Source organism: Phaseolus vulgaris, chromosome 1 (assembly GCF_000499845.2).
Source record: "Phaseolus vulgaris cultivar G19833 chromosome 1, P. vulgaris v2.0, whole genome shotgun sequence".
Classification (NCBI taxonomy): domain Eukaryota; kingdom Viridiplantae; phylum Streptophyta; class Magnoliopsida; order Fabales; family Fabaceae; genus Phaseolus; species Phaseolus vulgaris.
The window spans coordinates 45,998,664-46,025,822 of NC_023759.2; the positions used below are offsets into that span (position 1 = coordinate 45,998,664).

The window sequence follows — 27,159 nt, forward strand, 5'->3', positions numbered from 1 at the left end:
TTTACATTTTATAACTAATATTTAGAAATTAATTTTATATTAAGTTTAATTTTAAATTTTTAATATAAGAAATATAAAAATGAGTTTTAATATCATTAGAGTAAAAAACTTATAAAATTTTGAATACTCAACTACTACTGGAATACTTATATGTCAACTTGCCTCTTACTTATTTAAATAAAAAAGATATAAGCGTTTAAATATATTTTTTTTAAAGAAAAAATTTTCCTACTTTTTTTACTTTTGTTTTCACTGAAATATCAAATCCCATGGCTTGTTGAAATAAAAAAATCTTCATATTCTACCATGACTATTAAATAGGTATTAAGAACATCTAAAAATAAATTAGAAAGTAAATCATTTCTCCTCTATTTATTTTAGAGCATCATTTTATAAGTTTTGCATCAATGAACTTTTTTATTTTTTTGTTTCTTTAAATATAAGCCTTTTATAGTTAGTTATTAATAAAATTCATACACTTCATAAGCAATTCCATAACCATATGATATATCTAGTAAATTGATTTTTTTGGAGATTTATGAGTTTAAAATTGAGATGCAAGATGGGCAATTCAATTCAAGCTGAAGAAAATAATCTCTTTTTCTTCTTTTAGCTATCTAGAATAGTCTAACTTTATCTTAAAAACTTGTAATCATATTTTTGAAAGGAAGAGAAGTTCGTATGTAACGACTTTTGCTTCCGAAAAAGGTACCAAAATCCTCTATAAATTGACTTCTGCCTATATTGTCCATAGACATAAGATGGAAATTTTTTCTTCTTTTTCACTAATCCTTTTTTCTCTGAGCTCCACTAAGGAATCCATAATGATTATATTACTGATAAGTTTTCTGCAGCTGCTAACGACAATGGTTATATTAGCTTACTGGTACTGTGGCATCTCAATAATTTCTCACTCTGTTTTTTGAGTTTTCTTGCTGATGTTTTAATACATGCTATTTGCAGTACGAAGCCAACCGTCAAATTTATCATGAAGGGCTGTTTCAACAATACCAAAGGCGCTCAGTATATTAAAAATGTTAATGTAGTGTTCTGCAATCAATGTAGCCACTCAGGATTATCAGGTAGTGTCAAAATACATCTTGTTGGAGATCTCACATCAACTAAAGATTATGACATTTCATTGTATATAAGTGGGTGCAAACTTCACTCCATGAACCGGTTTTATCGGGTTGAGTTAGGCTTAAAGTCCACTTTGTAATACATATTGATTTCTCTCATAAATGTAATATCACCTGTAGTTTTATTTGTAATACATATTGATTTCTCTCATAAATGTAATATCACCTGTAGTTTTATATGTGTGTATTCTAGATTTGAAAATGGTGAATATGTCATTATGTGTTTGTATGTAGATGACATGCTAATTTTTGGTACATGCAATGATATAGTTTTTCAAACAAAATTGTTTCTTGAATCTAAGTTTGAGATGAAAGACATGGGTGAAACAAGTATGATTATAGGAGTTAAAATCATAAGGAAGAGAGATAGTATATTACTATCCGAAGAAAAATACACTGAGAAACTTCTAAAGAAGTTTGGTTACTATGACTTTAAGTCAGTGAGTACCCCTTATGATGCTAACTCCAAATTAAAGAAGAACAGAGGAGAATCTATTTCTCAAACTCAGTATGCCCAGATAATTGGGAGCTTATTGCATTTAATGAGTTTTTCTAGACCAGATATTGCTTATGCAGTAGGTAGATTGAGTAGATACACTCAATGTCCTAGTCAGGATCATTGGGATGCACTTGCGAGACTCATGAAATACTTGAGAGGTACAATGGATTATGCCATTGAATATAGTGGATTTCCCGCTGTGCTATAAGGGTACAGTGATGCTAACTGGATCTCTGATTCAGATGAGACAAAATCCACTAGTGGTTATGTATTTACACTTGGGGTTGGTGCAGTTACATGGAGATCAGTCAGACAAACTATTATTGCAAGATCAACAATGGAATTTGAGTTTGTTGCTCTAAAAATGGCTGGTAGTGAAGTTGAGTCATTGAAAAACTTCTTAGCAAACATTCCTTTAGGAATGAAACCAACCCCATTTGTATCAATGCATTGTGATTGCCAATCGGCAATAGCTATAGCTAAAAATAAAAGCTACAATGGAAAGAATAGACATATACAATTGAGACATAATTTGGTGAAACAGCTGTTAAAGAGTGGAACGATTTCTATTGACTATGTCAAGTCAGAACGGAATCTGGAAGATCCTCTGACTAAACCCCTAGGGAGAAAAATGATTTTAAAAACATCGAGGGGAATGAGACTTAAGCCACTTGCAAACAAACAAGTGATGGAAACCCAACCTTTGTGATTGGAGATCCCATGAATAAGGTTCATATGGGTAAAAACAAGTCACTTGTTAGTTCTGCTAGCATTGGTATTGATTTAAAATCAATTTTGTCCATTCTTATGGTGTGTGTGAAAGTGTTAGTTACTGCATTATCAAGAGGATAAACTTTGTGGTTAAAATTCTGAGGTAAAAGAGTTTTAACGATTTACAAAGTTTTAATGATTTTCATATCCCTTATGGGTGGTGTGTGATTTGCAGCATACACTTGATGAAATCACCTATATGAGTGTCAAGTGGGGCCGCTTGCATGAGATCTTGGCAAGATCTCTATAGCATTCATGAATATCGGGCACGCGCATGGCCTAGTAGCGCAACACAGCGATAACAACAAGTAATGTGGGAGTGTATTGTGATTGATAAACCTCTAACACATACTAAGTGTCTTGGTTCATATAGCTTGCTATACCAACTACACTATGTGTTACGTTCATTAATCTAAGACTGGTTCATTGATGACTTTTTACGGCAAGTGCACGCTTGTCAAAAGTAATAATTGTCCCTAAGGACGGATATCGATCCCACAAGGAACGGTGAATTATCGAGTACAATAATCGCTAAATATAAAAACAGAACAATTAAAAGAGTTTTGAATTAATTGTGTTGGCATTGATCAATAAGAAAACAAACAAAGAATTAGTTGTTTCAATTGGAAAAATAAGGATTAGTTTCATCTCTCTCACTCTCATGTATTTTGATTAGCATGTCAATATATTAAGTTCTTTGATTGAAATTGATGCCCGTATAAAAATCATTTATATCGATTCCTCGCATATAAAATCCTTAAGAATGTCCCCTAACTATCGATCCCTCGCATAATTATAAGAACAACTTAGAACGAAGCTCAGACGTTTAATAGCAATTAACATTTCAAATCTATTCCTAGCACTCAAATATGTTAAGTATTGTTGTTTAGGTCCGAACCCTAAAAATACCTCCCGGTCAGATTTAAGATTTTCAATTTGTCACGGAAAATTAAAAGTAAAACAACAATACCAATAATCAATCAAGAACTGAATATTAATATATAAAATATCACCTCAATACATAAGAGTTTGAGCAGATTACTCTCAATCCCAAAGGGTAGAATTAGCCACGCATACTTCTATCACCTTCCATTCTCCCAATTGGCTTACAATTCACTCTATGGTGTTTTCCTCTAAATCTGGCACACTAAGGTTGAGCCTCTAGCCCTCTATTTATCCTACTTTTCTAGGGTTAGGTTGTTTATTGTGTCGCGCTAATGAGCTAAATGATAACACATAAAAAAGGCCCAATCTTTCTTTGCATCTTTTTCATTCTGGGACCTTCTATCTTTATCTTTTTAGCTCAAATCATTCATCTTTAATCCAAATCTCCAATCTTCCTTAGAAATCTGCAATTAACACCAAATTTGGGAATAAAATACTCTTATTCAAATAAAGATCATAAAAAATGTAAAAAGGTATAAATTCATAAATTAGGGATTATTTTATATGTAAATTAGCAATAAATCCTCATAAGTGCCTATATTTTAATATGAAATATTACTGAAATTAGACACTTATCATTCATATAGCTTGCTATACCAGATCTGATGCATTACATCTTAGATGAACCCAGAATATTCTTTTTGTTTCAATATCTCTATGTTTTATCTTTTGCAATATGTGGAGGATTGTTGTAAAACGAAGCTCCGGTATTGCAAATAAAAACAGGGCATGCGAGAAAACCCTAAAATCAAACGCATTGAGATTTTTGTTGCGAAATCCAAAACTGAAATGTTACCGTTGCAAGTGCACGTTCTGCTTCACCTGGTCTTTCAGAATCGTTGTTGCAGTGGAGAAGTCGTTCCGCCCCTGCTATGCCTGGTTTTTCGGAGGTTGAAGAAGTGGTGTCGTTGGAACCTGGAATCGCGCCACCAATGGCTGTTGGAACGTGGGTAGTGGCCGTTTGGGGCTATTACCTTTTTCCCTATATAAACAAGGGTTCCCCTCCTTCAGAAAACGCATCTCACTTTCACCTTCTTCATCTTCTTCACACCTTCTTCTTCCTCCCACATTCTTTTACTTTTCACTTTCTCTCTCCTCACTTACTTTTAATTATTATAATATTTCTGGGTTCTATTTGGGTATTACTCTTTTAAAGAAAAACTTGCTAGTTCTGATCCCTGAAAATTACCGGGAAGATCCTGTTGTATCCTGGGGGACTTGCGCAATACACCGCGGATAAGTCCTTACGGACAATGATTACTCACGCCTCGGGAAACCAATTTTGTTCATTTTAAAGCCTAAATTTACTACAGTTTCAACAATACCAATGACGCTCAGTATATTAAAAATGTTAATGTAGTGTTCTGCAATCAATGTAGCCACTCGTGATTATCAGGTAGCGCCAAAATACATCTTGTTGGAGATCTCACATCAACTAAAAATTATGACATTTCATTGTATATAAGTGGGTGCAAACCTCACCCCATGAACCGGTTTTATGGGATTGAGTTAAACTTAAAGTCCACTTTATAATATATATTAATTTATTTCATAAATGTAATATCACTTGAAGTTTTTTCTTCTTGTACTCTGGATTTAGATTCTGCCATGCGACCTTGGCAAGATTCTTCAAGTGGAAGAAAACAGACCACAAGTTCGACGATGCAATCGAATACATACATTGAAGAGGGAAACTGGAACTCCTTTAATCAACACATCGTTTCTTATGGAATCACAAGCTCGAGGCCTACTCAGTTGGAAAAGTCCAAAGGTACCCATATGTCATATTATTTTTACCCTTCAACAAATCTACCTACTTCATTAATCAAAATTTTATTGAAGGTGATTTTTGCCGCAAGGTTAAAATTACCATAACCCACAATTAAATACTATTAACTGCATTTTTTTTTAAATAAAAACTTTCATGTTAGACATCACTATGTCACTTACGATCTTAGCTAGGTTGACACCTCAAGTAACAACAATCATTTACCATCACATGAAAAATATATTATTAAACAAAAGAAAAAAAAAATAAAATAAAAAATACGGGGAAACTAGACCAAAGTTCATATGTTAACAAAAAAAAAGATTTTATATGAAAAAATCATAAATTAACCGACTTATCAGAATATATGCATATGCAACTTTTGTTAGTTCCAACTATAGCTTTTATGCATGCACAAGTATATAATAGAAGCAATTTATTAACATGCAGATGCCCTCAGATTTGACCTGGAGTTTAATATGTTTTTTCTATTCTTTACATCTATAATTTTTATACTGTTCGACCTGGAATTATGTTATTTGATATGTATTTTATTTTCAAAACATTTGTAGGTTCTGATACAACGTTGTTATAATTTAAATGCTATCAATGTCAATGGTGCTGCAATATTATTTGCAGAGAAAGTCAATTTGATGTGTCAAAAATACTTCATTAATTTTGGGTGAGGGCAAGAAGTTTTCAGTGCAGTGTTACAGTCCTTCCGTTGGGACTCCTACCTTTTATCCTATCTTTATTGTTTTCAAGTTTTTATTCCTCAAAGTCTTTATGACAGCAATTTGAATGGTGATGAACTTTTTTGTTACCATATCTCCAGAATTCCCCCAGGCTTTTATGACAGTAATTTAACAATTTAATGGTGATGAACTTTTTGTTATACCACTATTCTCTCCAGAATTTTAGACTGTTCAAATACTATCACATCTGAGTTGCGGTACATTTTCTTTGCCCCACGAATCTCGCTCTTATTCTTTCTCGTTTTCCGTGCTCCGTGCTCCGTGCTCCGTGCTCCACTCAACATAATAAAGGTGTTTTTGTTGGATGCATATTTATGTTGTGTGAATGCATTTGTTATAAAGTTGGCCGGACCAAGAGTAAGTAGGCATGTGTGTATAAGGGAAGAGAAAACTCGTAGGAAAATCTTGTTCTTAAGATAAGAAATAATATGTAATAAAATTATAATGACCGAAAGCTATAAACTCATCATTAATGTAATAATTACCCGTAAATAATTTAAGATAACAAAATCTGAATTAATAATCAACAGTTAAGGTTAATAAAATTTGAATTAATAATCAACATTCTTTCTTAATTTTGTTTTGGAACAATTTTTGTACCCAACAAAACAAATCTCTTAACATCGATTTTCAATGACTTAGTGAGAATATCTGCAATCTGATTGTCTGATCTACAATATTTCAATTTGATCATTTTATTCCCAACTTATCTTTTTTATACATTTTAGTTAATTAAAATTTTATAAATATATATAAACATATTTTCATAAATCAAATCAAATTAAAATTTTATAAATATATATAAAAATATTTTCATAAACTATTATTATATAAATTATCTTTTATTATAAATAATATATTTATTATTATTATTTTATTATTGTAATTAATTAATATTATTAAATAAATTTATAATAAAATGATATAATATTTTTAAAGTTTAATTAAAGTATTATAGGTATGTATATTTTAATGTTAAGAATTTATATATTATATTATCTTTAATTTTTTTAGTTTTATTAAATTATAATTTTATTATATTTTCTTAATATTTATATAATATTCTAACTTTTTACATCTTATTATATTAATATTATGTTAATTTTGTAAGAAAACATAAATTTTGATTTAAAATACAATTTATTTATTTTTTTTATAAAAATATGGATTTTTAATTAAAATCCAATCCAAAATGATAATCAATCCTTGTAAGTAGAAAAGTTTTAGGAATTTTATTAAATATGTTGTTTTATTTTTATATATGAAATATACTACTAAAAAATATTTTTACACAAAAGATTAATATGGTTTTATGATTCTAATATTTTTGAAAAGACATATATTAAAATCTAAAAAGTTGTCTAGTTTGAGGTTTTAGTGGTAAGATTAACATAAATTACATTTTAAATAAATAAAAAAGTTTAAAAGAAGAATAAAAATATTAATAATATAGAGAAAATTCAACTTTCCACCTCAATATCCATAGTTTTTCTTCTTCTTTTTTCTTCCATTCTTTATTTTTCACCTATCGTCTTAAACATCCTTTAAATCTCTTTCCAATTTAATATTCATGGTTTTTCTTTTCTCTTTTTTTCTTCTTCTTTTATATATCAAGCAAGAACAATCTTTAAATCTCTTATCTTTCTTATAAAACTTCATATCATGGGATGGTAGAGATATTTGAACTTTTATCTTAACTTTGAATTGTTTGTTGGATAAAGTTACAACATATTAAGGTAATAAATGAGTTTTTATAAGATTGTGATTGAAATTATCTCTTTAAATTTATAGCTTCCTTAATAGCAAAATAAATTTAATGTAAAAATACTATGGATATGGAGATTTGTATGTGAGGTGGATAATCAAAATTTTATATTTTTGTCATTTCATATAAAAGAGTGTTATTATGTAGTTATTTTGGTTAAATAAGACTTAATTATGAAATTGAGTGATTTAATTATAAGAATTTGAAGTAGTTTAATGTCAGATATAATGATTTATAGTTAAATAATTTATATTTATAAGGTTATGATTCAAATCATCTCTCCAACTTTATGGTTTCTTTTTTTTAAATAAAAGTTTCCATGTTAGGTATCACTATGCAACTTAAGATGTCAGCTAGGCTGACACCTCAATTTACAACAATCATTTACCATCATATGAAAAAAGTATTATTGAACAAAAGAAAAAAAGAAAGAAAATACAAAAATACGGGGGACTAGACCAAAACACAAATGTTAACAAAAATGATACATAGGTAGATTATACATATTCATAAAGAATTCTAAAAATAGACTTATGTTAACAACTTTATGGTTTCTTTAAGATCGAAGGAAATTCAATGTAAGGGAATTTAACGTAATCTTAAACTATAATTTAAACTTTAAACAAAGACTTGATAATATTTTTGGATTTGAAGATTTGCATATAAAGTGGATAATCAAAAGTTGCTACTTTTGTTATCTGGTATAAATTAATGCTGTTTTTTAGTTGTTTTGGTGAAAAAAACTTAATTATAAAATTGAATCATTTAATTGTAAGAATTTGAAGTAGTTTGGTGTTACATTTAATGATTTATATTTAAATGTTGAATATATACATTATTTATTTTTATCAGATTATTTTGTATATGTAATTGTTTAAGATCTAATGATATTTGTTATTATATTCGTTTGAAAGATTATATTTTATAGTATTTTTTTATTGATAGAATATATTTATATATTAATTGGTTTGGTAGGGTATTATTCTTTTTATTGACATCAGTGAAAACGCATGTGATCCACTCTTTTATTATAATAATAATAATAATAAAAATTCTTATTATAATAATTAAAATAAAAAAAATCTTAGATTTTTAAGGAAATATGCTTATAAAATAAATAAATTTTATAATTTTATTATAAGTAGTTTTTTATTATAAATAATGAATTGAATTAATTAAAAACAATTACAAAACGTAAAAATATAAAATAACAAAACAAGTTAATAGTCTATATAATTTTTCATTTTCATCAAATTATAGTTTCACATAATACCGAAGTTTAAAAGCATGATACATAACTATTTTTTTGAAAACATTTTATATATGTTTAACTGTATGACTATACGTATGAATAATATTTGTCAGAAAAAACAACAACTAATGTAATGAATGATTTTATACCTGAAAAGAATTGGATTTTGACTACTAGTTGAGAATATATTAAATAAAAAAGATAATTTAATTAAAACATACAACTAATTTTGTTCCATATTTATAATATTATTAGTCTAAAAATCTCTCAAGCCATACACTAAATATGAGGTCAATAAAGACAAATTGGTACAATTAATTTAACACAAACTTTATTTCTTAATTTTGAAGGTGTCTCACAGAGCAAATTTAACTAAATGGCTTAAAAAAAAGAATATAGAATAAGAAACACAAGAAATTAAAAGCAGTAACGAGTCTTAATTAAGAGTTGACAACAGAGCACTTTGTCCTAATTTCCCCATCTGAGTCTGTGAGGACCTCAATGGCTCCCATTCTCTTCATTGACTGCCCAAACTCTGTGAAGAACTTGTCTTGTTTCACCAATTCGTTCACAATGTTTCTTGACACCTTGGCTGTTAAAAGGGCAGCATCTGATTGGAATAAACCCTTGTTCTGAAGAAGGATCGAATAATAGTCACTGTCGAAGGTGATTGGGCTGTTAGGATCCATCTCCACTGCTGTGGTGGTGTCACTGAGACCTTTGCATTTTGACTTCAAAATATTGGCATAAGTAGGATTCAGAGAAGGATCTTGATCACCTTTTCCGGTGAAGTTGAAAATCCTGTTACTGAATAAGTTGCAATGACCAACTCCAAATGTGTGTGCTCCTATATATATCCAAACACATAGCCAAAAGGTTAATTTTGGTTTGTCATAATAGCTGATTGTGATGATTTCGGTGACCCCTTTTGCCTTGGTATTTATGATTAATATTATGTACATTTAACACAAGTTTACATTAAAAAATGTACCTGATAACACAACCAGGTCGTGCACTGTAAGCTTTTTACTCTCAAAGCTTTTTCTGAGCTGATTAATGTTGAAAAAAGGTGCTGGTAGATTGGCTAAGGCTTCACCACTGATGGATACTCTCCCATCTCTTCTACCGGTAAGCACTTCCCACATAGGCTTGTTGAACTGCAAATATTACCAGTCAGTTACATGCATAACACAAGATTACATGAAAGCATATGCAAGTTCTGCAGTATATATAATGGTTAGCTTCTGCGTACTTGGACAGAAACAGCATCCCTTGCAGCCAATGTAAGTATGTCAGCACAAGATACAGTTCCAGGACATTTTGCCTCCAATGCTTTTTTTATGTCATCAATGACATCGAAGCCAGACAAAGATAAGTTAGGAATGGAATCCTTCTCTGCTGTGTTGGTGGCAGTGGAATCCAGCAAAACCGAACCATCACAACCCTGAAATGTTGTTTTCACAACCATGTCATGTGAATCAGCGTGTAGCTCTAAATTACGTTGCATGGAAATCAACACTGTTGTATTTAAATTTGAAATGATGCACATAGGGTGTAATTAATACTAATAAAGAGCAAGAACTATGAATGTTTACCCTGACAAAACAGTCATGAAAATGCATTCTGATCAACTTGGCAGGCAAATCAGGCCTTGCAGAGACATGTTCCTGGATTTTGGTCCTAACAATCTGCTCGGCTTGAGAACATGTTTGCTTATAGAAATTCTTTCTAAGGTTGCCACCTTGACAAGCCCCAAGGATACAGAACACTGTCAAACAAGCTACAAGAAAAAATCTCATCTTAATCTTCAATTTAATCCCTTTGTGTCACTTCCAAGCTATGCACTTGTCTTAACTCTTAATTGGTGAGTGATGTGCTTAATTAAAACAGCATTTGCTCCCTTTTATAGGCCTTCCAAGTCATTTTAGTTTATCAAACCAGTTAAGCATTACATACAGAATAATATTAAATTGTGTGAGAATATTAATCCGAGAAGGAAACTTGTGCCCTCAAACCAGGTTCAAACATATATATTAAATGGCAACTTCAATCATTGCATGCATGTATGTATCTAGTAGCATTAAGATAATCTCACCTACCATTGGTTTCACATGATATAACTATTACTTTTTAGAAAAAAAAAACTTCTCTTAATTGGTTTGACACTCGATAATAAAGTCAGTTTGTGGTCGAAAGAGTTGTTTGTTTTCTTCTTTTTTGTTGAGTGTTTGTGTTAAAAGAGTTGAATAGTGTACATGTATGAACGACGGAACTTAGGTAATATTTATCCACTGATACACAATTCGTTGACGTGTTGGTAGTTTCTTAGTCATTCGAAGTTCTTCTTCTCGCTGTGTGCTCCGCCGGTCGGATATCTGTGATTGCACTCCGACGTTTAAGTCAGTTCTAGTATTTTGGTGTGTTCTCTTAAGATATGAAAAACGTACCTCTTTTCTCCTTCAGAAGTCTTATTTATAGGTTGACTTTGATCTCCATTTATGTGAGCTAGATAATCAGTTGGCCAGAACACATGGGAGTGTATCTTTTGATTTATCGTTGTGTTGAGATATTTATCCGAGTATTCGGAGTGCCGTTGACTCATTCAACTTCAGTTGTAACGGTCTCTTTATTACGTATTTATTATCTTGTAACTATTAATAAATATTACGTATTTATTACAAATAAGTTGCTGAATTCTACAGTGGTTAATATGCCAGCACTCTGCACATATTTTCCTTGCTGTCATAAGCTTCTCGGGTCTACCATTTTTAGACTTTCTCTTAGGTTTGACCAAACACCCTATAGTTTTGTAGTGGTGAGTGTAGTTTTACAAGTTAAATGTGCATGATTGTGTCCCTTAAATTTTGGAAGACGAATTAGAGAAAACTATAGTTTAAGCCTTTGAGGGAAAAACAATGATTTGATGGGGCTACACGTTTTCGCCCATTCATCAACGACAACAAATTCGATGTTTGTATATTAAGTAATTTGCATACGTTAGGTAGTTGAACAATTATCGTGATGGAATGTCAACGACTAAAGTATTTGAAGCAAGTGCAAAGGATTTAGAAAAATTCAGCAACCAAGTTAATCTTATGCATGTGCCAAACAACATACAAGTTTTTTTTTCTCAAGTTTGTCGCCTATAATAATGTTAGTGTTGAACAGTTTTTTTTCTTTTATTTGTGGTAAGTTTGTGTGAAAAGAATAGTTTGTTCAATTCTACAGTGGTTGGTTAGAATCTGCCAGCACTTTGCACATATGTTCTTCACTGTCATAACATAACTTCGCTGCTCAACCCTTTTTCTAAACTTTTTTTTTCAGTTTGACCAAATACAACACTTCCACCAGCGAGTTTTTGATGAATTTGAGTGGTTTTACAAATGTAGAAGATAGTGTTCCTTAAGGAAATATAGATGCAAAATGTGGAATCTTCAAAGCATAATAAATTTCAGCCATATCCTCAAGCATATGCAGTATACCAGACGATTGCTTCATTGTTATTCTCATGCCTGAGATATATATCTCCTACATGTTTTAAGATAAGATAACTTCAAATAAGAAAAATATATAAATTGTAAACTATTAATTAATTTACCGTTTTGTTGTAATTTGATATATTAAACCTTTTTGTTGTAATTTGATATATTAAACCGTTTTCTAAAATTACAAGATTGCCAATTAACAAATCAATACGTCAATAGTTACTGCAATTTTGTAAAACAAATGTTATAATAATAGATTAAGCTGTGTTTGTGCTTCACGAAGGCTAATTAAAAAAAAAGTCGTGTTTATAGAATACAATTTCAATTTTATTAGATAAAAGTTGTGTAATAAATTTTTTTTTTCTCCCAAGTGTGCATATTGAAAATGTTTTTAATTTGATTAATTTTATACTAATATATTATTAAGGTTTATATATAATAAACATGATTTCAAATTTTTAATTCAAGTCTTACATCATAAACACAATTTCAATCATTTATTTTTAAATTGAAGTCGAATATAAATATGACTTTAATTATTTTATTTTTAATTAAATTCATATTTATCATTAATGACTTCACTTAAAAAAAATAGAAAATGATTTTACGATTTTAATATATTATCAAAAAATTCATCTTCAACATGTACGATTAAACAATTCACAATCGTATTTATGTGATTTCAAGAATAATAGTTGAAGAGATGTTATATAAAAAAGACTTATTCAATACTTGTATTGTAAATCTCAACCATATCTTATTATTTTTTTTATTAGCAATAACAAATAAATAAATGTGAACCACCTCAGGGGTGGATCAACCCTTATACAATAAATACATAATCTAACGTGTACTCTCCAAATCAAACAGGAAAAAACACAGTCCACTCTAAGAACCTAAAAAACATCAAATAACCAAACACATACATTCCAAAGGTTCCAAACACCAACTGGAAAAGGAAATCGAAGTAGTGCGAGATTTTGCAGAAATCCAATACCAAACATTTGCTTGCATCAGAGTACAAATTTCATACGTGTTAGTCACACCACTGTTGAAAATAATAAAATTTCTATGATTCCATATTTTCCCACGATCCCCACCATTCATTGTTATAATCTTTTTTAAATCTGTTTATTTTAATATTTTATTTATGAATGAATATCAAATAATTACATACATAAATAAGAATAATAAAAACAATGGTATAATAATAATAATAACATCTATCCTTTGCTACTTCTTTATTCTTTTTCCACACATTAATTTTCTACTTATCTTCTAATCTATTCTTTAAGAAAATGTAATCACATTAAAGTGTCATTAGTCTTGCTGAGAAGGCCGATTCCCTTTCTTTAATCATGTTCGTTTCACACAATTTAATTTTAAGGTTTAATGTGGTGTTATTTTCTAAACTAAAAAATAATAATATAAAACTAATGAATAAAGGAAAAAGAAAACAAAATCCAGAAAATAATGACGAATTATCATTCCATTAATATTTTACTTACTTTTATTTACACCATAAAATAACCACTTAAAAAGTATTGTTGAATTTTTTTTGGAGGAGACATTAAAAAGATTCAACGTAAATAATATAGAAGATTCGTGTTGTTTTGTCCAACAAGCAACAACGATAAGTTTGAAGTTTGAAGATATTTATAAATATTTTGAATAAATTGTTGTGGTTGTTATCGTGATTGAATGTCAACTGCTAAAGTATTGGAAATGATTAGAAAAAATGAGCAAACAAGTGAAGTCAACGTTATGTATGTCAAAGGCATCACAAACATTCAGTTTCCGCACAAGCTTGTCTTCTATATAATGACTAGTCTCATTCCACATGCTTGCTTAAGACTTCAATAAAAAAATTGGAATCCATGGTTATTTATTTTCTGTTTTAATTTCGTTCTTTTTAATATTTGTGGAAATTCTTTACAAAAGTTGTCTATCTATATCTATATATAAAATATAATTTCGCTTTATAATTGTCATTTGCTATATACATTTTGTTTCCAAATTTATCTTTTACAATATTAAAATATAATAAATTTAATTTATTTTAAAATGGTAAAATTAAAAATGTAATTTAAATTGAAATTTAAAAAAAAAAGTTTTAAAATTAATTTTGAAATAAATGGATTGAGAGACGTATATTAGAGATGAGTGGAGAGACAAGGGTAAAATGTGAGTTTACGTAGATAGTTATTTTTTAGGCAAAAGAGTAATATATAAGAAAACTACGAGAGAAAAAAATATAAAAAAATATAAAATATAAAAATTAAATACATAATAATAATAAAAAATATAAATATACGTTAATAACAAAAATAAAAAAATACGAATAAAGATGTGTTTACCTATGTTCCAGCTAGTTTTTAATAATTTTGTTTATCACTCAAATTACAATTTTTATGAATAAAACTAAAACACTAACCGATAAAGGACTCAAATAAGACAAAAATAAGAGTTATATTATCAAACTTAAACAAAAAATAAAATTAAATATTTTGCTTTAAAAATAGTTTTAATTAGAAAATTTATTTGTTGGAACCTATGATTAGGTATTGGAAAGTTTTGTATAAAAATTGAAATATTCCTTAAATATTTCATTCTATTTTATTTATTCATTAATAAAAAAAACACATGGTTTTAGGATTTGTTTTTGTTACTATAAAAATAACGATACCATCACAATTCACATCCATTGACAAACTCTCAACATCTATACCTTGCTTTTCTCAATGAACTTTCATTTTATTTTATTGTAAATGAAGAAAAAATCAGATTAAGAGAAAGCTTATACCCTCTTCCAAAATTGAATATGAGATTACTAGCTGATTACTTCTTATCTCATATCTTTAATCATTATCATTATGTAGCCACCTAGAAATTTTGTAAGTCCTTTAATTAATTCAAGTCCAAGTTTCTTTTTGCTGAATGATTAGAATTAAAATTAAAGAGGAAGGCAGGAGTTATTTTATTTTTTTGTCACAAATATTTATAAGTGAGACAAATGAAAAATTAAATTAAGATTTTATCTGTAAATTAATATCAACTTATACATCTTAGTTTTGGAGAAATTAGATAAAAATAACTTTTGTGGAATTTAAATGCATACTTTTTTATTTTAGAAAGTAAGTTGATTTTTTTACTAGTACTTACAAAGAAATCATACTTAACACCCATTACGATCAGTATTTATTATTATAATTGCTTATTAATAGTTTTTTTTTTTACCTATATCACTCCTACTTAATTTATCATTTTATATCTACATAAGAAATGAAAGCGTAATAAATAATATTCAGTGCTATGTGATTCTTTTTTTGGCTTAAAACATAGTTAATTTGCTTTGGCAAAACGACATTATAGTTGATATCTTGTGTATATAGTCAACAAGACGAAATGAAATGAATCTTCAAGGGACGGGGTGATAATTTTCTTGGTTGAAAACACACTACTTTGATAAAAGACTTCGGTCAAATTCAATATTATTTAGTAATAAATTAGACTATATTTGACTGATAATGTCAAATAATTTAGTCTGAAACTGACTGAATTTGTTCATAAACTTTGTTTAATTGCAATTAGATATTTGATAAATAAACATTGGATTAATTTAATATTACTATAAGCTATTTAACTTAACAATTAAACTCGTAACTTAGTTTTTTTCCAATTATTTGTACCCTAATAATTTCTTTTGGTACAACCCGTGCAATATCCAACATCATTTGTTTTGTTTCTCATTATAATGACATTAAGAACTAAAAGAAGGAATTTTTGCTATAACATAAAAAGGCAAAGAGTAAAAGTAAAAAACACCAGACATAAAACAAAAATTATTATATTTTTATTGACATAAATGAAGGGAAGTTGGAACCTAAGGACTTAAAAATACATTGTTTTAACTATCAAAACGATGTAAGAGAGTATAGTTAATAAATTGTTAAAGAACTAAAACTTATGATTAATGATTACATAATTTTTTATCAGACAACTATACTTAACTTAAGACTATATAATAAAAATTGTGAATTAATTAGGAATAATTTTCTCGCACATCTCTAGCCTAACTTGATACTATTGTATAAATCAATAATATACCTTCTTAATCTTCAATATTGTAACGATGTTTTAACTTCTTCCATCAATAACTACTATTAAAAATGACGGTTTTATTTATTTTTATTAAGGATGTAAAATTATAATATATAAGTTGGGATAAATCTCATCTTACAAGTTGATTTTCTTATGACGAGTAAGACTTAAACACAATTCTTAATATGGTATTAGAGTTTAACCTATCGAGGTTGAACTCATTATATTACTCATTATCAAGTCATACATAATTATTTAGTCTCACGCTCGATATATTCATGTTTTCATGTGAAGGAGGTGTGTTAGAGATAAAAATTTGAACTCACTTCCTAATAATTTTCACAAGATCTCAATAAAGAATTAAGAAGAAAAAAAAAATGGGTCCTCGTCATCAATCATAACATCAATGTTTTCTAAACTAATAACATCTTAGTTGAAATTATCAATATGTTTAGGAATGAAATTACCTTCGTACATTTGCATGGTATATAATTGTTTCTTCAAGTAAAGACGATTATATAAAGACTTTATCATGTACCAACTTTCAAGCTTTGTCCGAAGCTTGAATCCATTTCATAATAATTTTTTTAAGATCTTGGTAAATAACTAAGAAGAAGAACTTGGTCATCATCATTAATAAGAACATAAATGCTTCTTAAACTAAGAACAACTTGGTTGAAATTATCAATGTGTTCGGAGATGAAATCACCTTCATACACTTGTATGGTATATAATTATTTCTTCAAACAAAGACAAATATGTAGAAACTTTATCATGTACCAACTTTCGATCTTTGCATGAAGCTTGTGAGTAGTCTTTTCTCCATAAACTTCTTCCATATTCTCATCACCTATCAATAATAATATTACACTATGTGTTTTTTCATTATTCCATTCTTTTTGTTTAGATGTAAATTCACTTAATAACATGCCATTTTGTTGAACTTCACATATATTATAGTTTTGTATGATAATATCATACTTAACATAAAAATATAATTATAAAAAAAATAACTAGTTGTGAAAAAATCTCTTTTGTTATGAAAAGAGCAAAACTAAAAAAAAAAATTCTCAATGAATTATTTATCTCTCACATACTCTCGAATGGATTTCATTTTTCAGTTTGGATTTTTGTGACAATCTAAAAATCTATTTAAATTAAAATACAAATAACAAAAGTCTATAGTAATCAAATGATCAATTTAAAGGAGGAGTCATATTAATCAATAGTTTGATGAATGATTTATAACAATTAATTATATATAAAAAGTATTTAGCTTATACTTAACATTTTATTGAAGAATATATTTTAAGTAATCATTATAATTTTAATTTTTTAGTAATTTTAAATCATTGATTGATTTTCTATAAGATCTTATTGATTGTTAGTTGGTGATGTAACTTATTTAAAGTAAATTATAAAATATATTAATTATCAATCCTCTTCGTCTTTCGTATACTCAGTTTGAGATTGAAAGTTGTGTAAAGTAATGAATATGATTAAGGGATATAATTTATCTAAAATTAGTTTAGAGCCTATTAATTATTAACAAGAGAAATTTAATAAAACTATCCAAAATCTTAGTTAATAATAAATGAATATTTATAATAGTACTTAAAATTAATCAATTTTTTTTAATAATTAAATAACATTAATGAAAATAAAAAAATAAAAAATAAGTAACATAGTTATATCACTTGGAATCAGTTAAGATTTAAAAGTTAATTGATAACTAACCAAACCTATAAATACATCTGTCAAAGTATGACTCATATTGTATAATCTAATTTGAGATCATTTAAACTTTTAACTATAACAATTTAAAGTCAAACAATATTTTTTCTACCTAATATTTTAATTTAACAAAATAAATTTAAAGTTATCTAAATGTGCTAGAAAATAATTCATCTTCTCCCTCTTATTTTATTGTTTATCTCTTTGATAGAAAGCCGCGTATTGAAATTTAAAAAATAAACAAATAAAATGAATGTCACTACCAGATATTTGAAAAGAGATACAGCTAAGCTACATAAAATAAATTATTGCATGCATGCCCAATTACGGATTCTTAGGGCCCAGTAGGCCCAATTATTCCAAAAATATTATACAAGTACAATTATATATGTTTCTGAAAATCTCAACTTTCTCCACTCCTCTCTCCAAGGAACAAATTGGGGTCAAAGAAAAAAATTGTTTCAATACTTAAATAAAAATTAATATATATTGATTACAAATAAAAAATTGTTTCAAGACTTAAATAAAAAAAATCAATCTGCAATTTTACTTCCTGAGATACTTGATTACAAAATTTTATTAAAGTTTTGAAGTCAGTAAATTTAGTTCAGGAATCTAATAAGATATTAATATTTACTTACACGTGACACATTTTTTTATTTCCGATAAATAAAATGATACAGTTATGGGAAAATTAATAAAATTGATAAATAAAAATTATAATTAAAAAAAATCTGAATTTGAAAGAAAGTTAGGGCAGGTCCATGGGTCCATGGGCCCCCACCAGTAACAAGGGGTGCCGCTCCCTCGGCCCTATACTTATTTAATTGACCAAACACAATCTTTTTTTCAGTATACGAGAAGAGACCTTTGACCAAAAGGAGAACTTGAGTTAGATAAATTAAACTCAACCAATTTCTAAACATTCACCTGAGTCACTGATTATGTATGTATTTGACATCACCATTATTGTTCATATAAAAAGAAATAATATATTATTATTTCTTCTAAAAAACCTTGTTTGTTTTTTGGTGAATAAAAAAATAAGTTAATTTAATTCAACATCAATCTCTCTCACAAAAATTAGATGATTTATATAGGAATAAATGAATAGTGAATATGTTAGAAACCATAAATGAGTTTTTCTTTTTTTGGGTGTTGATTCTCCAATATGATAGATGAGTTGAATTCCTAAAAATGCTACCATTGAATTGTGCCCTATCAATGGCCCTTTCCATGTCAGTCTTTAAGAGTCTCATCGCAATCCCATGTTAATCTATCTCACCCATATGGCTCCACAATTACCCAACATTGGGGTATCCCACAAAATAACAACAATAATAAAATAAAAGGAAAATAATTATGTAAAATATGAAATATTTTTTTTTCTACTTATTTCCTTTGTAAAGGTTGTAACGTATACATTTTACTTGTGCATCCCGTTTCTCATAAAGCAATTAGAATGAGGCAAAAAGGATCCATAGCAGTTGGAGATACAAAAGTTGATGATCCTACATAACAATTGAAAATGTTCATAAAAGAAGGATCATATTCTTTTGCAACGGTCTTCCATAAAATTCGAATTTTATATGGATCATTGGAATTTGGTGAATTGTCCTAGTTTCATCAACCAACTAAAGTAGATGTTCGTAGATTCTAATTTTTCACAATTTCCATAAACAGATCAAATCACCACAAGTCATTATTCGTGCATTAAATGAAACCGAGTTTATAGATTTGATTTGATGTCCAAACTCGAAGATGTCTTAATTTCACAAATGAGTGTGTTGTTTTATTTAGCTGACTCGCACACACAAGAAGCAAATAATAAGATCACTTTTTCATGATAAAAACTTTATCGCCAACGTATTATTGTCCTTTATGGTGGCACTTTCGTTCAACATAAATTGTTTCTACAAGAATATACTATTCCGATATTCTAAATAAACGGTTCGGCCGTTTTAAGATTTAACAGTTTAACAAACGATTACCTTAGATTATTTAAGAATCGAACTGCATTTGTTTGTCACAGTGGTAACAAAACAAAAAGAACCACTCAGTTTTTAAAAATATTTCTTTTGTTCATGATTATACTAAAATGAAAGGCGAAAGAAAACAAAATAGCCCATTATTCAAAATTGCCCCCTTTTTACAGTGTAATAATGGAACTAAATAGCCCGTACTTAAAAATTCGTTTTTTTAACATTTATTGCTGAGTTTTTTTTAAGAGCGTTTAAATGTTAAACAGTGTTAATATTAATTTTACAATTAATAATGATAATGGGAAGTAATAAGGATGGTGTAGAGCAATGTGAGAATTGATTAAAGAGGAAGATGCAGTTAATAATGTGTGGTGGCATGTGGTGTTAATAGTACGGACAGTGAGGTGAAAAAGGAGAGAGAAAAGGGTAGATAAAGTCTGAAACAAAATTTGAAACGAGTGGCCGTTGAGGTTCAAAGTTCGGAAATACATACATAACATAACATAACTAGCAAACAACTTCAATGCAACACAACAAAACTCGCATTGCCAAACTCATCCTCAAATTTCAAATCTGTCTCCATTCCCACCTCCCAATAAACACAAACAAAAAACAAGAAAAATCTCTCTCCACTCGTGCACCCAGAGACGCATAGATAGAGTCGTTTGTGTTTGTTTTCTGTGGAAGAAGATAAGGATGACGGGGCAGGTCGTGGTCACCAGCGTTGGCGGATGCGGTGGTGGGAAGGGGCGGAGAGGCGGCGAAGAGGACCAAAACCCGGCGTCGCCTGTTGCGCTTCTGTTGGCGGCGCTGAGGAAATCGATGGTGGCGTGCAGTGTGGACAGTCCCGACGATGTAATCTCCGCTGTCCATCACCCCATGGAGATCGGATGGCCCACAAACGTCAAGCATGTTAGTCATGTCACTTTCGATCGCTTCAATGGGTTTCTGGGTCTTCCTCTTGAGTTGGAGGTTCATGTCCCCGCTCCTGTTCCCAGTGCTAGGTACTCCTTTCTTCGCTTGTTTAAAATGGGGTTTGCTAAAAATGCTCCAAGATTATTTCTTTTGTTTCATTTTTGGTGCTCAGAGATTTTGTTGTTGGTGGGTCTGTTTTTATGTGAGCAAGTAGTTTTTCTCTTTCAAAAGTTGCGTTTTTTTCCCTGAAAATAATCCTGTTCAAATCGGTGTAACTGTTTTGTGCGGAGAAGTTTTCCTTTGGAGTATTTTGCCAAACTGCAAAATTGACAGATTAAGCTGGAAAATTATCCACTTTGTTCGGATTTTATGAAGTGGAGAGTTTTATGGCCATAAACCCTTCTACATTTCTAGTGTGTGTGTGTGTTTTGACGGAGGAATGTACGTTAATATTCTTCAGTAAGGATTTTTGTCCGTTGCGTGGGAGAAAAGTGGAAGAAGGAGGATATAAAACTAAAAAGTTAGATAGTTGCATTCAAAAGGAGATTAAGCTTTACCTTTATTATAGTTGCATTTAAAAGCGAATTAAGGTTTGCCTTTATTTGCTGAAAAAAATACCTAACGGTAATGTAGGATTTAAAAGCTGTCCTATTTTTTCTCAGGCTTTTCGGTACTTTTGTAAAATGCAATCAAGCCGTTTGTGCGGCGTGGTTTGAAGCAAGTTTCTTTGTTTTTGTGTAATTGCAAAGTGGGGAGCCTGAGAGTGTTTGATCTGGGGTTCACGTCGATTACGTGTTTTTGTCAAACTCCAATTGTTGCAATTGAATTTTTAAAACAGTTATTGAATCATATCTGTTTTCTTCGCCCTATAATTTTTTGATAAATCCCAACTATAGCCAGATTATATATCTTTATCCGTATGCTGATGTGATTTGCCAACGTCAACACTTGCAGTGTTAGTGTGTTTGGCGTCTCAGCAGAATCAATGCAGTGTTCCTATGATTCAAAAGGAAACAGTGTTCCCACTATTCTACTGCTAATGCAAGAGCGATTATACTCACAGGGTGGCTTAAAGGTAGGTACCAAATTTATGATATGCTTTGCCATTTGGACCATTGACAAAGACCTTGCGAGGTTGGATCATTGACTGTCATTTGTGTGGTCTCTTCTCGATGAATTTTCAGGCTGAAGGTATATTTCGCATAAATCCAGAGAACAGTGAAGAGGAGCATTTAAGGGAGCAGTTGAATAAGGGTATTGTGCCTGATGACATTGATGTCCACTGCTTGGCAGGCCTAATCAAAGCATGGTTCAGAGAGCTTCCTTCAGGAGTGCTAGATGGACTTTCCCCTGAGCAAGTTCTTGAGTGCAACACAGAAGAAGAGTCTGTTCAGCTTGTGAAGCAGCTAAAACCAACTGAGTCAGCCTTGCTCAACTGGGCTATTGATCTCATGGCTGATGTTGTAGCTGAAGAGGATTACAACAAAATGGATGCAAGAAACATTGCAATGGTTTTTGCTCCAAATATGACTCAGGTATGTTTCCATACACCTTTTCATTTTAAAATCTAAATCATTAATTTTTATAATTAACAAGTCATTCATGCTTAACAAAATAATTTATGTTGTTTCCATTAGCATGCAAACTGGAAACCTAGTATTCTAAATTCCATTTTTTACTTTTGTCTCCTGAAACAGATGTCTGATCCATTAACTGCTCTGATGCATGCGGTCCAAGTGATGAATTTACTGAAGACCCTAATACTGAAGACACTTAGAAAACGTGAAGAAACAGCCGAAGGAGGATATTCGCCTATGTCATTTCGTTCATCTGATCGCCAATCAGAGGATGACTATGATAGTCAGCAAGAAATGGATACTAGTGGTGATGAATTGAGAGAGACCAAGTCAGAAGAAGAAGATGATGATGATGATCATAATGATGTTAACTATAGTCCTACCAGTGAAGAGGACGGGGAGGGTGATGCATCATCAGTAAGTGAGATAGTGGAATGCTTCTTGAAACGTTTGGATGAGAAAACAAAAAGATTATCGGAAGAACCTGTAGGGTATTTGCAAGAGAAGTTAGAGAGCCCCAAGAGTTTTTCTGTCTATAACTTGGAATCTGCTTTATCATTTACTGATATCAAAACTGAGAATTCCTGCTCAAGTTCCTCTTCCGAAGATGACTCAAGAACAACTCTTACTGCCGAGGAATCAAATGCTGACACAAGTAGTTCATCAATGGGAAGCACAAGCACCAATGACGTGGAGATGATCGATAAATTTACAGATCCTGGTTCTCTAGTTCCACTGTTTGCATCTAGTTAAGAACTCAGTGTATTTTAACTTTTTTAGCGGTGTTTAAGTACCTTGTCTTATATTTTGTCCCTACAAGCAGGGTTAATTGGTACACGGGTGTTTCGTTGTGGAATGTGGGCAGTGGTTATGTTCAGTTTAGGGCTGAATTTGACCTGATTCTGATTCTCTATGTCCCACTACTAGATTGGATGAGAATCTAAGGAGTAGCCAAGTGTATTTTCAAATTTTAAACAGGTAGTGTTGAATGAATGCATTGATGAATTTGTTAGGGAATAGGGAGATTGGATCAGCAAGAAATGGTGCTTGCTTTGTTTGTATTTGTGCATGATCAAAATTTGTTGGTAATGTAACATTACTCGTAGTTAAATGTTGAACTCCTTTCACGACTGTATCGAGATTAGAATCCTACACTATTCAATATCTCAAAGAGGTTAATTCGACACAGGACCATGTTCATTTAGTTAATGCCTTGGCACCCATTTCAGATCATACTCCTATTGTGTTTATTTTGAATGCTTAGGGTAGAAATTTCAACTCACATTGTCAGAAACTGGAGGAGTAGAGGAGGTTCGATGTTGAGTCAGTTGAATGTGGGTTTGGTGCTCTTAAGAACAAAACTGGAAGCAAAGGTCTAAGATTTATTTTGGCTACGTGATGGTGATTCAAATACACAGTTTTTCTGCTAGACGAAGACAAAATCGAATGCAAAAGTTGCTAGATGCCCGTAATAATTATGTTCAAGATCAGGGGTTTGCGTGATATTGCAGATGATTACTTTCGAAATTTATTTACATCTATATATGGTGATTATGAAAGGTGGAAAGTTTGTGGTGAGGATATTTCTAATGCATGTACACAATTGCTACATTTGGGTGAATTTTTTTGTTCTATAAATGATACTAATATTGTTTTGGTGCCCAAAAGTGATACCCCATCTTCTATCATTGACTTCAGACATATTCCTTACGTAATGTAGCAGTAGTATGCAAGATCTAACAAAGCTCATCATTTTATCTTCATCAACAATTCTGGTATGATCTAACCCATGAGTTTACTTACTACTTTGGTAATTTCTGATATATATGTGTGTGTGCCATGATCCAATGTCTCTTACCTATAAACCTTTCGATAAATACAAAGAAAAGGATTTACTTAAATGATTTTTTACATTATTATTATCTCATCATTACTCATAAGTTGAAAAAAAATATTAGGCGGCAATGGACCATCATCACCCATTCTATTCTCCAAAGTAATCTTTAAAGTGACATATATTTAAGTTTTTAAATTTAAGATAAAATATTTAATAATGTTTAATCATGTATCATGTAAAGGTTGACTAAGTTGATTGACTTTAAATAATATACTCCTGTTTTTCCATTTCGATAATCATATTTTTAATAGATTTTTGTTTTATTTTTTTCATTGTTTGCAAAATTCAATATAATAGTGATTATTTTTGTAAAAATATTTATTAGTTTCCACTTAAATTTAATTAATTTACACTTGTCTATTTATTCTGAGTTGAAATTAAAAAAAAAGATAAAATAATTTTTTTCTAACTATTTTATTAGAATTGAGAAAATTATTTAATTTCTTATTACAATATATAAAAAAGAAAAAAAAAGAATAATATGTACCGATACTATAATTAAAAGCAATGAATTTATTACAATTTTTTTTGGTTACCAATATATTTACATGGTTAATCTTAACCACTAAATTCATAAATATATCATCTATCTCAACCAAAATTTACAAAATTGATAATCAATTTTAGAAATAATCTTATCAACACTAGAATTAGAATAAATAAGTCTCAATTCATTACTAATCAAAGTTTCGAACACTTTTGAAATATCTAGTTCATTCATCAAAGATGAATATTCCACATACGGCGTCGATGTCCCGATCTCAACTCTGTTGAGATATTATTTGATGTATAGTTTGTTTTGAAGTTTGAAGTTTCATCAAGGTTTTATCCTTAAAAAACATCTTATAGATTAAAGAAAAAAAAATAAAAAATAAAAAATAAATATATATATATATATATATATATATATATATATATATATATATAAACTAATCATTAGTTTCAATTCTTAAGTTTCTTAAATGATGTAAAGACTATATTAAAAAAAAAAATCTTTCTCTTGGAAGAAACATTACGAAAGCAACATTTTTTTAAAGATCCTTGCCTTCACCATATTCTTTTGTTTTTTACGTTTAAAGACAAAATGGTATTTAATGTTGGGTGAAATTAATATTTCACAATACCAAGTAATAATAATATTATAATGCTAAACTCTGAGTCCACAACAATTGATGTTCAATTAGTCCGAAGATAACATGTTATGTTGAAATTATTATTCCCAATTCATGAAAGTCCATCAACTTGACCAAAAAAGTGTGAAATTTGACCATAAAACTATTTGAAAATGTCTGAAATTTGAATGCTCCATAATACCTGGTACTACTAATAAAATACTTAACTCAGTTGGACCGTAATTGATGTTCAATTATTCACAAGATCACATGTTGCATTGCATTTATTATTCATTCAAACTTCAGAAATTCATCAAGATGCTAGCATTTTCAATCAGTGGACCTAAACAAAACCAAAATACTTTCCTCTCCATTAAGCCTGTTGAACTCATGAACCATGCTTTCACAGCTAAAAGTCTGAAACAGTATTTCGCAGAACAGAATTTCCCTGAATCTCCTTAACCATTGTATCTGATCATCTGAATTTCAAAGATAACTGAATCAATAAATTCTGTAACAAGATTACTGTATGATTAAGCTATAATAAGAAATGGTAACAGTTGAATAGTGTGAAATGCAAGGATCAATGATTTATACAAGTAAACGTGGTTTGAAACTGAACAAAGCAGTTTAGGCATAGATACATATACAATTGAAAGCTTTTATCTTTTAGATAAGTTTAACAGACCCATTTAGCTAAAAAGGAATAAATAGTGGTGAAGCTAAGCCCCTATGCTTGTATGAATGTTCTTGAAGCCAGAGCAGTGTGATTCAGAAAAAGGAAAAAACTCCCTCAAACATAGTCACGATGCCAAGCAAGCTTCCCAGAACCTCCTGTTCCTTTCCATCTCATCCACCAATTCATGGCCCAACTCATCAGACACACAGGACTTCTGGTGTTCTTGCATCTCATCATCACCATCATCACAATATGATGTTCCATGAACCTCAAATTTCTTCTCATCTCCAACATCATCTACATGATCATTATTCCAAAACTCGTTTCCATTGATCTCAGCAGCATTACACGTCTCAGAACTATCGTAGATGCAGGATAGAGCATCATCCTCTTCTCTGTCAATTTCACAACCATGTTCTTCCATAGTGGGGCTACAATCAGTTTCAGAGTCACCACTGGCCTCAAGAAGCATGTAATTAGAAGGGACATCAAAAGGGTTGTTCATGTCCATGGACCTTGTATGAACAAGAAGCAACGATTTGGTTTTAATGCGTTGAAACTCTGCAAGTGTTGCACCCAACACAGTACAAGGGCATCTCCAAGCCACTCAAATAATAGTGAGATTGAAAGAAGTTGTGGTGTCTTGTTGGATACTTTTTTGTGACACTGACGGGGCAATCTTTCTAAGACTTGGCCTCTAACATATGGAACCGGTCAATTCTCATTACTCCAAAGGAGAAGGATTTGCCTCAGATTTGTCATGGTCTTCTAGAGTGATACCAT

General features: G+C 30.0%; 3 protein-coding genes across 3 annotated transcripts; 1 reads left to right on the forward strand and 2 right to left on the reverse strand.

The window, feature by feature from the left end:
* Positions 1-9,199: 9,199 nt before the first annotated feature.
* LOC137814688 (peroxidase 3-like) lies at positions 9,200-10,773 on the reverse strand. The gene is made up of 4 exons (XM_068617554.1): positions 10,490-10,773; positions 10,147-10,338; positions 9,886-10,051; positions 9,200-9,741 (listed from the first exon to the last, which is right to left on the reverse strand). The coding sequence occupies exons 1-4, from the start codon at positions 10,691-10,693 to the stop codon at positions 9,335-9,337; spliced, it is 969 nt and encodes a 322-aa protein (XP_068473655.1). The 5' UTR covers positions 10,694-10,773; the 3' UTR covers positions 9,200-9,334.
* Positions 10,774-20,534: 9,761 nt separating this feature from the next.
* On the forward strand, positions 20,535-23,815 carry LOC137814689 (rho GTPase-activating protein 2-like). Its single transcript, XM_068617555.1, has 4 exons — positions 20,535-21,200; positions 22,066-22,186; positions 22,296-22,646; positions 22,809-23,815. The coding sequence occupies exons 1-4, from the start codon at positions 20,893-20,895 to the stop codon at positions 23,439-23,441; spliced, it is 1,413 nt and encodes a 470-aa protein (XP_068473656.1). The 5' UTR covers positions 20,535-20,892; the 3' UTR covers positions 23,442-23,815.
* Positions 23,816-26,176: 2,361 nt separating this feature from the next.
* Positions 26,177-27,047, reverse strand: LOC137816224 (uncharacterized). Its single transcript, XM_068619300.1, has one exon. It carries the CDS (start codon positions 26,885-26,887, stop codon positions 26,501-26,503), a length of 387 nt encoding a protein of 128 aa, XP_068475401.1. The 5' UTR covers positions 26,888-27,047; the 3' UTR covers positions 26,177-26,500.
* Between the last annotated feature and the right edge of the window lie 112 nt (positions 27,048-27,159).

Bases quoted from the DNA above. Each gene is read 5' to 3' on its own strand.
- LOC137816224 (XM_068619300.1), bottom strand. From the start codon at position 26,887: ATGGACATGAACAACCCTTTTGATGTCCCTTCTAATTACATGCTTCTT.
- LOC137814688 (XM_068617554.1), bottom strand. From the start codon at position 10,693: ATGAGATTTTTTCTTGTAGCTTGTTTGACAGTGTTCTGTATCCTTGGG. The intron at 10,052-10,146 runs GTACGCAGAAGC...TAATATTTGCAG, and splicing joins GGGATGCTGTTTCTGTCCAA to TTCAACAAGCCTATGTGGGA. The intron at 9,742-9,885 runs GTACATTTTTTA...GGATATATATAG, and splicing joins CGACCTGGTTGTGTTATCAG to GAGCACACACATTTGGAGTT.
- LOC137814689 (XM_068617555.1), top strand. From the start codon at position 20,893: ATGACGGGGCAGGTCGTGGTCACCAGCGTTGGCGGATGCGGTGGTGGG. The intron at 21,201-22,065 runs GTACTCCTTTCT...CAACACTTGCAG, and splicing joins GCTCCTGTTCCCAGTGCTAG to TGTTAGTGTGTTTGGCGTCT. The intron at 22,647-22,808 runs GTATGTTTCCAT...CTCCTGAAACAG, and splicing joins TTGCTCCAAATATGACTCAG to ATGTCTGATCCATTAACTGC.